Here is a 15,940-nt window from a genome sequence, read left to right as displayed (position 1 = left end):
ACAAATGTATAAAGAATTCGACCAAGTATAAATATTACTTGCCTATAAGCGACCACTTTTTTTGCATTGTTTGCACTGTGTATTTTTTTTTATGGATGCTGTTCTTTTTTACCCCACACTCTAATGCCATCGTGTTAAATTAGTATTTTTTTAGAGATACGGCGTGGTATTTGATGATAATCTATATTTAACTAAATTTGTATATATTTTTTTAGACAATTTTTTTATTGCGATTATGCTTTTCTCGCTATTTTTTAAATGTATTTCGCGTATGTTTTTATCATTGATTTGTCGGTGGTGTTGTTTTAGTAGATGAAACCCGATTGAAGAGCTTCAAAAAAACGGAATTGAAACTGAAGCACCTGCAAACGAGCTGCATTATTTCCCGACACAAACGAAACAAATGCTAATCCTCAGATTTGCAACAAACCAAAATTAGAACCAAAAATGAACACCCTGTTTTTGTGCGCGTTGCGAGTCAGTGGCGACTGGTCTGAAACCATCAACTCGCTCCACTTACGAACCCGCTTTAAATCCTCGCAAGCTTTGCCGACTGGCTGGGCGCCTTCGACAACACTTTCCCCTCTCGTCTAAATCGAATGGCTCGTGTTCTTAAATTGCAAAGAGATAAACTTGGAAGAAGGACCATTGCCCGAAAAGTAATGTTTAATACGTTACCGTTTTCCAGTTAGGGCAGCTATTGACATATGTGGCGAGATTATCTTTTTTAATCGGTCTCGCCAGCTGGCTCTGCGGTAGAGTGAGCGGATCGCTAATCGGAAGATTGACTCAGCCCATCATCCCACCGTGGTCGAAAAAACAAGTACAGCACAGTACCACTTTGTGGGCAAGTCAACAATTAAACGTTTCGATTTAAAGCTTCCGTGACTGCAGGGATTCATATTCTTGATTCTTTCGGTAAAGTCACGTAGAAGGGAAATAATAAAATAAGATAAAAAAATAAATTCTCACGTTTCGATTGCTACGTGACTTTTCCTGAAATTTTTTTTTTAATAACAATGAATGTATTTATGAAGGAGACACTTTCCCCCCAGACTAAGAAATTCTAAAATCCCACCACTGGCTCAGGGCTGTAAACGGATGCGCACCGCCTCAATGCTCACTCGAGCAGTAAATCACTCTCGACTTCATACATGTCAACCCCTTATCAGTGCCTATCTTATTACAGATCAATCCAGACCTTATTGGTCACCCCGTGCCCCTTCTAAATCTCAACGTTCATCCTACAAAGTCCCATCACAAGGGAGAGAAACACAAATAGACAACGCATTTTTGTTGCCCTAATTCAAAACGGCTGTACGCCGCATGTACATGAAAACTCAATTTCCCTGCACAAGAATGAATACACGGGGGTAAACAAAATGCGTGTGTTGAAAGCGATGGCCACCCGTTGGGTTTGTCGCTTTACGCAGCCACTTGCCAATGCGCGGATTTAAAATAAATAAGTAAATGGACTCCTCCACTTTAAATACGAATCGCGTTGTCGCGCCGCCTCGTCGCTTGCCGTAGGAGAACCGATGCGCCATGGAGGCGGAGGGTGAGCTGCTGCGCGTGTCTCTCTCCACCCGCTTCACCCAACACGCTACCTCTTATTTCCCCTCTCCTCCCTCCTCTCTTCACCCTCCGATGTAAACAATTCCCTCCTCCTTATCTTCATTTATTTTTTTGGTTTATTTAACGCCCCGAGTAGCCCGGCCGCGTACGGTGCGCGTCGCGGCCTCGAAGCACGCGTGCAGCCTCGGTGTTGCCTGGCGAGCGCCGCGTGGCCCGATGTGGGGGGGTTCCCTGTATCGACGTCCAGGCGAGGTCGAGGCTGAGGCCCGCGTGCGGAGTCGCAGTTTATGAATAAATTCGGACGTTGCGTCAATGTTGTGAATGAAAACGCAACCCCTTAAACGAAGTCTCTTGCAGTGTAATGAGGTGCCTATACACTGCGCCGCGCGGGCTGTACGAATGTTAACTTTGAAGTAAAATACTTTAAAATCGGGGGCAGGCTCGCCGTGATAGCTCTGCACCGGCGTCACTGCGTCAGCTTTATTATAAAATATTGCACCGACGTCGAGTCATTACCGTGGCGTAAAATAGACTTCGGTTGCAATGATTGGAGAAACATGAATGACGCCTCAAGCTCGCGAGCCGCAGTGCTCCGAGGATGGACGTGCAGTGCCGTATCGCCACGAGATCGTGCTCGCCGACGAACGTTGAGTTGGGAAGTGGAGCGGTGGCGCGCGCACTGGACGACGACACCGGCAACCTGAGCAACATTCCCGGTCACAGCTCACTAATGGGCGAGAGTTGATATCTTGAAGCCAGCCCTGCGTCGCGACCATCGCTTCAACCCGCACTTACCAGCGTGAAGTATAGTCAAATGAATCGCATAACCGTCATGCGTGGGAAGGCCTTCATTCAGCAGAGGATTCACAATGGCCTGTGAATTATAAGTAAGATTTGGGCTCAAATCCTCGTCGAAAAAAACGCCCTCATTTCAGGGCGACTCACCGGTGGAGCCTATAATAGAGGCTCACCCATCGATTGGAGACGGGGGGCGGTGCAGGAGTCGAACCTGAGGCCTGAAGCTATGGGGGAGATAAAGGCACCCAGTTTCATGAGAGCGATAGGACGGGCAACGGCTTTGGGCACGAGAAAAGAAACGTGTGGCGATGTAGTGTTAAACGCTTATTCTGTAACCCATACCCCCCCCACCCTTAACCCCAACCATATCCATTTCCTTTCGCCCATTTTTTTAACGATGGGCCCATTCATGATCATTATGGCTTCTTATTCCGTCACTAGAGCGCCATAAGAAGGCAATATATTTTGTATTTAAGATTACAACAATTGGTTGGACTTAATAAATTCCATTCATTTTATTAGTCTCTTAAAACAGCCTTAGTGTCAGAAATATCAAAACGACCATCATTTTTACAATGATAAAAATGTGTGATGAGCCATTCAATTTCCTTGAGGTGCGTTACTGTCAATCACTTTAATCGAGATCTCTTATAAATGCAAAACCGTTCACTTTCATTGAGGTCTATTTAAGTCTCCATGCGATTCTATTGCATTGCAGTGAACTGATCCATTTTGCTGTTTTTGGATTGCACGAACACTAATGCGTGTTTCATTATAAAATGGACAATAGAATGTAATTGAAATGTCTGCATTTATGTGAATTGTATTGAATGTGAACAAGTGACATAAATGGTGTTTACATAATCAACATTTCCAAAGATGACCCTTTTTCACATCTGACATTTTAGAAAGTACAGTACATTAAAATTGAAGTTCTTGGTTATACATATTATTGGTTATTTTGGTAAAGTCACGTAGTCGCGTATCTACGTGACTTTACTGAAAGAACCAAAAAAATGAATTCCTGCAGTCACGAAAAGTTTTAAGTGAAAAAGTTATAAAATGTAAACGTTTTACAAATTAAACATGGGGCGTCACCTCTTCCCCCTATTTTGTATGTAATCTATGCTCGTGACATTTTTAACGATCTATAATAAGTCGAGCAAGATTTAGCCGTTGTATAGACTTTCCCCTTGAGCGAACTTAATTATGCATTCCCCAAACTGCCATTTTAGTTTATTAACTGATGATGAGACAATTGTCCTCAAATGCTGTTGGCTGATCCATGCTGGTCTTTCCATTACATCACAATAATTGTATTTGCTTTGTTCCAAAAGGATGGCCAGAAAACAGTCTAAACCACCAACTGAATTTAAATCCATTGAGCCTGAAAAAGGGGGCCTTTTGCTATGATGATGGCTTTACTTTGACCCATGTCCTAATCCAATTCCATTTCACATTCTTACTGGAATAAAAATGTGGTTCAGCCTTCAGCCATGTTTACGACGCTTATTAACTGTGGTCTGCAGGTTATAGTCACATTCGGCCGTGTCAGCAGCGCCTACGGCGATTCTTATGAAGCAGCCAGGTTTACGTGGAGTTAGGACCAGTTTGTGTTATTGCACAGCTTTTGTGCAGAAAAAAACTTAATTGCTTGTGTGAGCCGACGGAGCCGGCATGGTGAAGGATGCCGACAGTGTACCATAGGCGCACATGAGTAACGCTCGGTCGAAGCCCAGCACCATTGTTGATACCCACACACCCTTGACTTGCATTTGAAATTAATTTTCTTGTCGCTGTTTAATTATAAATTACCAATGTAAAGTCAAAGAGCCTGGAAGCTAGTTCAATTTTGCAATGTGATTTTACAAATCAATGGGATTTAACACATCTCCAAAAATGTGCTGAGAATAATGATCTGAGTAAAACAATTTAGTTGAGTGCCATACAGAATGAATTGTACTTGCTATAAACTAGAGAAGAAGATAATAGGTTACGATCGAATTAAAATAAAGGTTTATAAAACAATGCAATTCTTGTCTAATCTGGATAAGAAGATAGTGCATGGTGAAAACAGCTGAGAAAATTTACTTCCCTGCATAACAGTCAAGCAAGTAAAAATTAGTTGTTTGCAGACGAGTCTGAGAAGTAGGGGGATAATATATTTATGGTTCAGTACAAGGTTTTTAGAGGTGAATTCAGTCGTGGGAGAGTAAATATCTGAAGACAATTTCTTGAGGTTCTGATTGTAGACTACAAATGCTTAGTGCAGACAACAGCGAGGAGGTAAAGTAAAAGGGAATTTAAGACGAACGATAAAAGCGGTGACCATAATTCAATATTATGGAGCTTTCTCTGCGTCCTCAACATGATGAACAGAGAACTTGAAAAAACAACAACAACCCAACTGCCACTGCTTTTGGCATTGTACGAAATGAATTCAATATGCCCTTTGTAACATTGTAGGTAATTTCGGGACGAGTGTGTTGGCAGAGATATTCTCAGCGCCCCCACTCAACGTGTTCTGATTTGTGTTCCCCTCTGGGCAGATTATCAAGTGGAAGGCACTGCACAGTTCGCCCCAGTGGGAGAAAACATGCACAGTGCCGATCTGCTCCCTTCAGACTACATCCCATTCTTCTCAGACCAACCTGAGGACAACAACGGCGATCAAAATATGAACGACGTCAGCGCTGTACCAGGTGCACATTGTGGGCTGGGAAGGGAAGCCTTGGGCAGCCATGGTTTTTTTTTACGAGGTCACTTGAGGGACAGTCATGGCCAGGCACATTAGTGCGGCGTGACGAGATTTAACATACGACAGGGGTTAGGATTCACCAGTCACCTTTTGTGGTTCATCGATTCTCACCGCCTGCCTGCTCAACAGTTCTGTATGTTATTATAATGGAAAGGCACCATATTCTTGTATTGTATAAAATGACTGAATAGCCGCTTATTTTTGGTGTTGAAAGTTGGCAGGAAAGTGTTCTTTTTTTATCAACGCATGAATGCAAAAGAAAGTTGCAATATGAGCTGGTAATATCCCTAATGACGTGCATGGCTGATCCAGGCTCCTATGTTCAGTGTTTATTTAGCGTTAAATAGGGATCTCAGAAATGTGTTCACACATGGATAATCATTATGTAACAAAAAATAACATCTCCATACTGAAATGAGGTTTTGCATTGTTGGCAGCTCTGAGCTAGTGGTAGAAATTTATTATTTCTAGAGTGGAGGGACCATTCTGTCCACAGGATAACCAGTATTTCCCACAGTGGTACTTATAATAGCCACCCTAGAGAGATGATGGGCTGAGTTAACACGCAACTTTCTGTTCGTATAATGTGCTCTGTGCCACCCAATCAGATATTTCTAACTTTAACAATTATTGAAATTGATTCAAAGATAGCCCAGAAACCTATCTTAAACAATACGAGTGAATCCTTTTGCACACAGATGCATGCTTTCTTCAATTTTAAATTTGATAGATTGAACTTTTAATTGAAAGTAATGTGATAAGAGAAATACAGCCATTTTCAATCCACTGAGCTGATGTAGGTCTGCTCTTGGTTTTTTTAGGTTGTTTTACTATACTGCACCATGTTGATCAGTGTGGGTTGGTGAAAATTAGGGAGGCAGGGCAGGACCAGTTCAGATATCTCTTGCCACTGCTCCTTAGCCTGGAATCAAACTCAGGTCATTGGGTTCATAGTGCAGTGCACGAACCACTTGTCACCACTCCACACCAGGTGGATTTAAAACCGGATCTTGACCAGGTGGAATTAAGAAAACTGGAAACACAGTTCCTTGGGCTTTACACTAAACTTTGCTATTGCAGATGCTGCTGCACCTGCTGCTACTGAGGGTACCCAAAGCGGAGCGAAGCGGCGGAAAAAGAAGAAAAAGAAGAAAAAGCCGAATGCTGCCCCAGCCGACGGCGCCCCATCGGCACCAGCAATCGGCAAGCCCTCGAGCACAGCCATAGCAGCCCAGACCCCGGCAACCTCGGCGGGGGCGCCGAAAGCAGCGGTTGGAACGCAGGGAAAGGCGGCGGCGGGCGTGCCATTGGCGCCGGTGGTAGCGGTGGCAGTCGCGGCAGCTGCGGCAGGAGCGCAGACGCAAGGGGCGGCGGCGACCAGCGGGCCGACGCTCACGAAGAACAAGAAACGCAAAATCAAGAAGAAATTGCGCCTCAAGCTGCTGAAGGCGTCGGGCGTGCAGGTGCCTCCGTCGCCCGCCGAGCTGCGGAAGAGGAAGCTGAAGAAGAAGCGGCGCAAGGAGCGGCTGAAGAACATGGCAGCAGCGGCCCAAGTTGAGACTCAGCCCAGGTGGGTGTGTGCGTGTGCCGTAACGACAGGTCGCCCTCATTACACACAAAGCGCTTGCCACTAATGAACCACAATACCTCGCTGATCTCGTCAAGGAGCATAAACCGTCACGCGAACTCCGGTCATCCTCGCAGCGGTGGCTTTTGGCTAACCACCGAACAGAGACGTCATTGCATCGTGCGCTTTCAGATGCGCTTCTGCAACCGTCTGGGATGCCCCTCTGATATTAGGATGCCCCTTTAACATTTCAGTTTCAAATCTAGATTGAAAACTAATTTATTCGGAACAGTTTTTTGCGTTTATTTTGTTGTCCTTTCCCTACACCTCTGATTAGCACGATTGGCTACGTACGGTGTGAAAGAAGTTCAACATACATGCTTGTGAGCAGTTTTTTTTTATTATTATAAATATATGTTTTAACAGCCATATAACCTGGAATGCACCCGATCTCACCAGATCGCCGAAGCGAAGGCTTGGATGGGTGAACACCATGCATACAACAAGTGTTATAGGCTACTGAAAGGCAACGTTGAAGGTAGCAGAGGGCACTGCAGCAAAATACATTGTTGTAGTGTATTTCTATGCTCCCTCCACCTTCAACAACTTGCACTGACGTGCATGGAGAAGCATGGTCGAATAACACCCACGCCCCGGAAGGCATGGAAAGGCTGATCCAGCAATGGACGGACAAGAGGTCTCTACATAAATTTTGACTTAAAACTTTCGTGACTGCAGGAATTCATGTTCTTTGCTTCTTTCGGTAAAGTCACTTGGAGAAAAAAAAATTGTCATGCTAAAAATAAAGTGACTAAAAATAAACAAAAACCACGAGTGTAGACTTGTAGCCTGGTTCTTAACCTGAGTGAGTGTACTGGCAGTAAAATATAAAAATAAAAAATACGCTCACCAAGCTTAATAACCAGGCTGCAGTCTACACTATAGACTGCCAGTATACTCCGATTTTTATAACCAGGCTACAGTCTTCATTAGTGTTTTCTTCTTCTATCTACGTGACTTTACCGAAGAACCAAAGAGTAAGTCTACATTAGTGGTTTTTGTTATTTGTAATATTTTTATTCACTTTTTATTTTTCTATCGACGTGACTTTACCGAAAGAACCAAAGGATATTGGTCTCTACATGTACATGCTTTGGTCACAAATTTACTCAAACATGCCAACACTTTCGGCTTTGTTTTCTGTTACTGCCACAGCGATGTACCTATGGAGGAAAGCAGCAAGGACCTGGACAAGGATGAACTTCAGGTGGATCAAGTGACTAAGTGCGCAGAAACATTCTGAATTTCCAGGAGGGCATCTGGAATGTCGACTGACAGTACATACCACACACACACACGGTCCGCATGCATCACAACTGTCTTGGCGATATCTCAATTAAATAATTTTCACTCCTTTATAACGCTCACCTTAGCAGAATTTTGCTTCTGCTGTTTTAACGTCTCAAATAATTTCCTACCGCATGATAAATATCTGGACCGACAGGCGTGTGTATTTTTAGTCATTATAAATGAGGGCTGTATCCATTATAATTCCTGCAACCTATAATCACGTATAAATTCACCGCATACGAATGCAGTCACTCATAACTATTGACAATCCACATAATAAAATGCAATCAGTGCCAATATGTATTTATGTGTACCACAGCAGTTCTAAGCAGCATAGAGCTGAATGTCAAATCATATTTATACAAACAGGAAGTTGAATATTGTGATATTGCTTATGGTTGGTTTCCCTACATGACATGTGGCTTGCACTGCCTTTAGGGGTTATCAGGATTGCATTTAAAATGTACTTGTCTAAATGCCATTAACAACAATTTATGCAGCTTGCTCTTATGAAATGTGTAGCCATATTCAATTGTATTGCGCCATGCAAGATGGTTTTCCTGCAGAAATGGGTGAATGACAAATGCAGCCTCATTGCATTCAAATTAGTCACGGAGCCTGTGGTGCAATGGTTGGTTGATCTTCGAGCTTATAGTAATTAAAGCCTGTATGCAAATTATTTGAGTTTACTGAATTAGAAGATCAGAACAAAACACTTGAACTCCTGAATGTTGTAATTTTAAGTCAATCGGCAGATTAACTTTTCTTAAATGTCCGACTTGTTAACATTGTGGTAGAGAAACACTGCCAATAACCATTTTAGCGGACACATGATGACAACTGTATGAATAGCTTGTTTTTCATTACAGTTTACATGTCTTGTCCTGGAATGGGCTTCTCGTACGATTAGCACGGTTGGCTCTATACAGTGCGAAAGAAGTTCAACGTACATGCAACATTATAAGCTTCAGTGCTATCACAACCGCAGCTTTGTGCACGGGAGGGCTGCTTCGTACACAATCACTTATTCTTGTACTTGGGTTTGAGTTGAAAGTGGAACGACAAACATCTTTAAGTACAGTCAAACCTTGGATTGCGAGTAACTTGGTTTGCGAGTGTTTTGCAAGACGAGCAATTTTTTAAAATAAATATTAATTTGATAAACGAGCGAGGTCTTGCAATACGAGTAGTACGTATACGCTTTGTCTGCCGAGCGTCGCGTGTGATCACACGCGACGCTCGGCGAACTGATGGATCTGCATCACGAGCAACAGCAAGAGGTTATGGAGGAGATCTCGTCTGAGGAGGAGGAGGAGAAAAAGACGGAGGAATCCCTCACTTCAAATGAGATTAGGGAGATGTGTAAAATGTTTGAAACAGTGCAAACTTTTGTAGAAAAGCACCACCAGAATAAGGCTGTAGCAGTGCGAGCGATGAATCTGTTTAACGACAATGCAATGTCACATTTCCGCGAAATCCTCAAAAGCAAGTGTCATTGGATAGGTTCCTTGTTAAAGTCGCACGAAAAGATAGATTCCAGTGAGCCAACAAATAGCAGTGATTCCGTTAGTGACGGTGAAAATTGTTCGACACAATAACCCTCGATTTAAAGCTTTCGTGACTGCATGGATTCATCATCTTGGTTCTTTCGGTAAAGTCACGTAGAAGACAATAACCCTCAACTCTCTCTCGCCTCCCTCACACCAGCCAGGATTTAATTTAAATAATAAATTTGATTACTTTACATTAAATTTAAATCATAAAAATATAAAGGTATTTTGTATTAATCAATTTTATATGTACATCTTTGGGTTGTGGAACGAATCATCTGAGTTTCCATTATTTCTTATGGGGAAATTCGCTTTGATATACGAGTGCTTTGGATTACAAACACGTTTCCGGAACGAATTATGCTCGCAATCCAAGGTTTTACTGTACATTGTTACGAGCGATAATGGCGTTTTAAAACGTATTGTAAATTGGCCATCCCTCGGTGGGTACATTAGCGACCAACTGCAACAAACCAATTGACTTGAAAGTTTTGCCTTCTCTCCAGAGCAAGTCACACCCTCTAAAAAAAAACCTTGTATGGTGGAAAAGTGGTGTTGATTGTGTGTGCAGATCTTTTTGTATATTGCTCATCTCCTTACTATGTTCGGTTTTTTTAGTCGAATTATTTATAAAACGTTAAGCATCTTACAACAATATCTATGGGACCTTTCGATTTAAAGCTTTCGTGACTGCAGGGATTCATCTTCTTGGTTCTTTCGGTAAAGTCACGTAGAAGGGAAATAAAATAATAAAAATAAAACATAAAATAAAATTCTCACGACGTTTCGGCCACAACACAAGTAGCCTTCTTCAGGTGAAGAAACAGGTCTGTCCAGAAGACAGCGCTTGAGTGAACACTTGTCAAGCACGGACCGCGTCTTTTAAGCTGTGTGGGCGGAGTTAACATTAATTAGCATGTTACCCAGCCCCACCTCCGCAGCGGAGGAGGGTGGCGGCTGGGCACACAGAAAAATACCAAAGCAGAACAGCTAAGGTGCGCTGCTCTGTCCTGTGTTGCATTATAACTATGCTATAAACTGGACTGCTATACAATACAATATTATACCTTCCAATCTAAACTACATGGTATAATATCATATCCATAGACAAATTCCACCTTTGAATTATACAATGCGTTACTTTACACTACCTATACTTTAGACTATAAAATATTAGACTTGTAACATTACACTGTCTTATTCTATGAACCCAACAATATACCACACTGCTGTATATTCACTATGCAATTACGATACTATATATTGCCTTATGAATTATGTTAAACATTACAATGTCATAAGGCAATATACAGTATCGTAATTGCATAGTGAATATTCAGCAGTGTGGTATATAAACTTGATTTGGCGCTTCCGTGACTGTAGGAATTACTCTGGTTTTTTCGGTAAAGTCACGTAGAAATAAGAAATAATAAAAATAAAATTACATAATATACGACGTTTCGATTGCAACGCAAGCAATCGTCATCAGGCATAGAAGAGCTAAATTTAAGAGAGAGAGTAAACACAGAACCGCAGATATATATACAGACACCTAAGTAGAGGGAGTTAACACAGAGACACAAAGAGACACAACGTATGGAGCACAGAGAGATAGGGTCTCTGTGCCGAGGCCTTAGCATGTAGGGGAGACAGAGAGATGGAGAAGCACATCAAATCGAACAAGATTTAGTAAAATTTGGAAACAATATAATGCAACGCAGAGGGTCGGTCAAAACACAATTAACGCATGGTCTATTTTATATATATTTTATTATTTTATTGTTTCCCTTCAACGTGACTTTACCGAAAGAACTAAGAATATGAATAAGGCTACTTGAATTTTGATTTAAATTTTGATTTAAAGCTTTCGTGACTGCAGTAATTCATATTCTTAGTTTTTTCGGTAAAGTCACGTTGAAGAGAAACAACAAAATAATAAAATATATATAAAACAATAAAAATTCTCACGACGTTTCGACCATAACTCAAACGGTCATCTTCAGGTGTGTTGGCTACTTGTGTTGTGGCCGAAACGTCGTGAGAATTTTATTTTATTATGTTTTATTTTTATTATTTTATTTCCATTCTACGTGACTTTACCAAAAGAACCAAGAAGATCTATGGGACCCTTTATGCAAAAGGTGTCTATTTGGTATTTAAACATCTTAACACCTTTATTGTTGCCGAAAATGGTAAAGAGCCTATTCTTTCAACAAATTAGGAGGTATTTTTTTTCCACAAGGTTCCTGAGCAAAGGCCCATGACTCCAAGCAATGAGCAAAAAACAGCACGATTAAAGTAGTAAAAGATAATAGTTAACACGTGTTTTTCAATTAAGCAAAGTTAAGAGCTTGGAAAAAGAGACTTGGGATGGAATTCCAATGTCAAGCGGTTTGAGGGAAGAAACGGAGCGTAGAAGTGTTGTGACCTGCAGTAGAGTGGTTGAACACTGCGTGGATGAGATGCAACAAACCGGTCCTCAGCATGGGCGGAGGAATCGAACGAAAGGCAGTCCCCGGGTTTAGGAAGGGCTTGGTTCCCAAGAACGATCCGTAACCAGAATTTTACGTGTGTCGAAAATTTTACCATTTTCACCCAAAATCAAGATAAAATCCCCAATCTCGGGGAATTGCTCTATATAATACATGCAATGTGCACTCTATTGTGTGGGTGTGCAGGGAAGATTTACTTGGAGCAGGTGGAGACTCTGTCGTTCTTGCTGCAGAGCCTGCGGACGGGCTCGCTGAGCGCCAGCAACCAGTCGCTGCCGGCCTCGCTCGGGGTTGCGCTGCTGCACTCGAGCTGCAACGGCCTGGAGAAGGTGCTACGGACCTCGCTGGCCGGTACGGACCGGCTGCACATGAGGCAGTAAATGCCGAAAGAGGAGTTGGCCGAGTTACATTAATAATGTGGGCAGACCTCGCTTGGCGTGACCCCCCCCCCCGTAGAACGCCGATTCGCTGGAGCGTGCTTTGTCTTGGAGAGGAAATGTTTACTGAAAAAGATTACGAAAATCCAAAAAGCACTTCTGAGCGCGAACACACGGTGCAGAGGAAACGCGTCCGGCGAGCACTCGCTTCTCCGGGAATGCATCGCGAGTGCTTAGTAGGGTCTGCCCGAAATGATGTCCTTTTGTTTACTCAGGAACCTCTGAGCAAATCGGCCAAAGATGCACCAAACCTCACACCGGATCTCGGAAACTGAGCAGGGTTGAGCCAGGATAGTGCTTGTATGGGTGACCACCCACTACACATTTAATCATGAATGCAAAAGTCAGTTGGTGATGTATGCAAGTTTTTTTAATTAAAATATTACATTTATGTTAATGGCTCAAGACATGGCATGGTACTGATACTAGAAGTGAGCTGGTAAAAACGGAATGTTTCTTTTTGACGGTTTTGAAAACTCAATTATTGCAGCAATTTAATCGCAGTGGAATGTGAATATATCACATACTTAACACTTAGAATTGAAGGAAAGCGACTACTTTAATTGCTACAATAACACTTTTTCTACACAATGGCTTAGAGGAGCTTATTGTATGGGCAAATAATAAATTATTGTGTTGTCTATCCCTTTATTTGGCTGTAGAAATGTACTACATTCCATGGGAAAGGAATTATTTATAATACACTAATGAGTGCGGTGTCCGTTTCATCACCAAGATAAAGTAACAATTTGTCTATCATCAGTTGGCTTTCCGAACCGGTGGTTCCAGTGACAATTGTTTTAAGAAGTCAAACCCTGATCTGCTTTTGATGTCACTGAATCAGTCACTGAGAAGTTGGACAAACAATGATTACCCACCCCACACAATGTATGTAACTATTGTAGCTAACGATGGGTTTTTTAAAGGTTAGGGATTTCATGAGGATATGCCCATGTGCTCAATAAACCAAATAATACATGTGAATGGTACGTACCGACATTTTGTAGTTTTGTACAATGTTAGGTTTCTATTATTTGGTGGTACCCCAATGAACCAGTGTTTGCCAACGGCTGAACCCTCTAAAGCCGTGAGAATTTTGTCTTGGAGTTTTTCAATATAGTTAGGTATGTGTTTTAAGAAAATACAGAGGTCATGTGCAATTTATGTTCACGAGTATGTGTGGGTTCCATATCCTTACAGGAGAGTCGTATGAAAGGGTAGGGTGAATTGAAGCCCTCGTGGAAACTGAACATTTCAGCCACAAACTGAAAGGCAGGGAACAGGAGTTTGAGGTCAGATTGGTCCCCATTTCTGCAGAGCCCAATGTAAGGTGTATATGCTGAGGTCAGCGGGGCGTGGAGAGGTGCAAGCAGACCCTGACTTCCGCCAGGGATGGGCGGGAGTCGATCACCGCTCTGGGACTGATAGGTTGATAAGTTCACCAATACGTGTGTTAGGTATTCCTTTTTAAGTGCTCCTTTTCCTTTTTCCACACCTCCCCATTCTTTCCCCTGCTCCTTCCTTACATTATTTTTCCCTCCGTCCCCTTTTCCCATATAAAAATACACACCCCACTTGTGGTCCCCACTTGATGGGGCAGAGAGGCCAATCTTCCCCCTTCTCTAAATTGAGGTGCACTGCGTTTGGGATTTGGGACTTTTGTCCACAGAGTTTCTGCACCCCCTCCCGACGGCGTTTGTGCTCTACCGGGCTCCTATTGAAATTAGTAAAAAAACGTAACAAATGGGTGAATGGAAAATACGTTTCGTGTAAAATATTCAATTGAACGATTCTGTTCTTTGCCTTTTTGTATTTTGCCAAACGCTTTTAACAGTGAGATGCATTGGCAAGATTGAAGCCCCAGAATTTCAAAACGAGTTGTATGTGTACCCTGTGTGCTGCTTCTGAAATTGTGACCACCTGCTTTTGTTTCTTCTGTGCGTTTTCCCAGATGAGATTGCTGCTGTTAAAATGCTGCTCGGTTACTGGGTCATCGACATCAGGCCACTCAAGAATCATAGTAAACTAATCATGCGCAGCTCATGATTTGACCCAACATGTCTAGAATTTTGCATTGTCTTTGGGCTGTATGCCTTTTGGCGTCCCCTGGTCGAACACCGTTTGAGACGAGGCTCAAAAGAAAGCCGCCTCTGGTGTGGACCAATCAGTTTCAAGGACAATGCATATATTAGTGTTTATTTGTTTGCATTCTGACAAGCATTGTGGTTAATGCAGACATGACTCCTTGTTAAAGGTTTCAGTTTGGTGCTTTAACATCTTAACACCTGTTTTGTTGCCAGAAAAAAGAGGAAAACCTATTATGTCTAGAATGTGCACGTAGAATGGCTTCAGATGTAAATTAGGACCGGAATGTGCGATGTGTTTGAAGTTTTTACTTGCTCTGGTTTTAATAAAAACACATGAATTTGGATGTGCCGCATCAACTATTTTTGTAATGAGCTAATTAAAAATGAGTGTCAGTCGTTCCTGCACCTTAATATTCTTTCAGCACACTTGAAGGTCATACGCAATTTCTAGCTTTCCATGCCTTTTGTAGATGGCAGTGTAGACCAGCGTGATGTGATTTAATGCATGACCCCTGCATGTACAGTTATAAACTTTAGCAGTTTATAGGTTAACCAATAATATTTAAATTGCCGATAAATTTTGTCAACTTCAATTTTCAGATAAATGTTTTTGGGGCTTTTAAGACCTTGTATGTAAACAAATGTTTCCACCCTGTAACTATGTGTTCATGACACTGTCAAATTGCTAGAAAATGCAGCAATCCCAAGGTCGCATCAAATGAAAACTGGGTGGGTAGAGCAAATGGCGTATACAAAGACCCAAAAGAGATTATAGAAAATCATTGCCCGTGTAATTGAGAGAACCTTCATCAGAAATGGCACCTGACCCGTTTTAAGTGTCAGTCCGCCCAATAAGCTGTAAAGTGACTGGGTCGGGTTCAGTAACGATTCGCAAGCTCGACAAAGCTGTGTCCTTGAGACCACAAATAATGCAGAGCAGAAATAGGCGTGAAATGTTCATGCATTGTTTTCAATCTCTCAGAGCACAGCAGCATCGCGACGATTTCTATGATAGGTGTGGTGGCACATTTTGTAACTCACAACCTTGGATGTGGGGGGGTTGGTGTATATCACGCAGAGATTGTGTTTTGATTACTACTGGCCAGGCGGTAAGGTGACCAGGAGATGGCAGTGCAAAGTTTATTTTGTGTTCCCACCACATTTTGGTACTCTCATATATACAATCTTGATTTGAAGCTTTCGTGACTGTTAGAGCTTTTAATGGACTATAAGACGAGGCTCACATGATCGAGTCTCACCTTTCTCTGTGATTGTCCCACCTGATGACGGATGCTTGTGTTGCACCCGAATCGTCGTGATTTGTTA

The 15,940-nt window shown here is 42.3% G+C and overlaps 1 protein-coding gene across 2 annotated transcripts; it reads left to right on the top strand.

Moving 5' to 3' along the window:
• Window positions 1–1,452: 1,452 nt before the first annotated feature.
• Window positions 1,453–14,956, top strand: LOC116952910 (uncharacterized). 2 transcript variants are annotated; one of them, XR_004404514.2, is made up of 6 exons: window positions 1,453–1,558; window positions 4,923–5,075; window positions 6,212–6,701; window positions 7,914–7,965; window positions 12,277–12,441; window positions 14,479–14,956. XR_004404514.2 is itself a non-coding variant. In XM_032972616.2 (6 exons), the coding sequence occupies exons 1-6, from the start codon at window positions 1,546–1,548 to the stop codon at window positions 14,480–14,482; spliced, it is 894 nt and encodes a 297-aa protein (XP_032828507.1). In that variant the 5' UTR covers window positions 1,453–1,545; the 3' UTR covers window positions 14,483–14,956. The 2 variants fall into 2 exon arrangements, 1 of the variants encoding a protein (XP_032828507.1); XM_032972616.2 differs by having other exon boundaries at window positions 7,914–7,982.
• Window positions 14,957–15,940: the final 984 nt, after the last annotated feature.

The sequence above is a fragment of the Petromyzon marinus genome, chromosome 3 (assembly GCF_048934315.1).
Source record: "Petromyzon marinus isolate PM22_M1 ecotype Great Lakes invasive population chromosome 3, UKy_Petmar_22M1.pri1.0, whole genome shotgun sequence".
In the NCBI taxonomy this organism is placed as follows: domain Eukaryota; kingdom Metazoa; phylum Chordata; class Hyperoartia; order Petromyzontiformes; family Petromyzontidae; genus Petromyzon; species Petromyzon marinus.
Note: the sequence above shows the minus strand (reverse complement) of the source record. Positions and strands in the feature narration are given on the sequence as shown.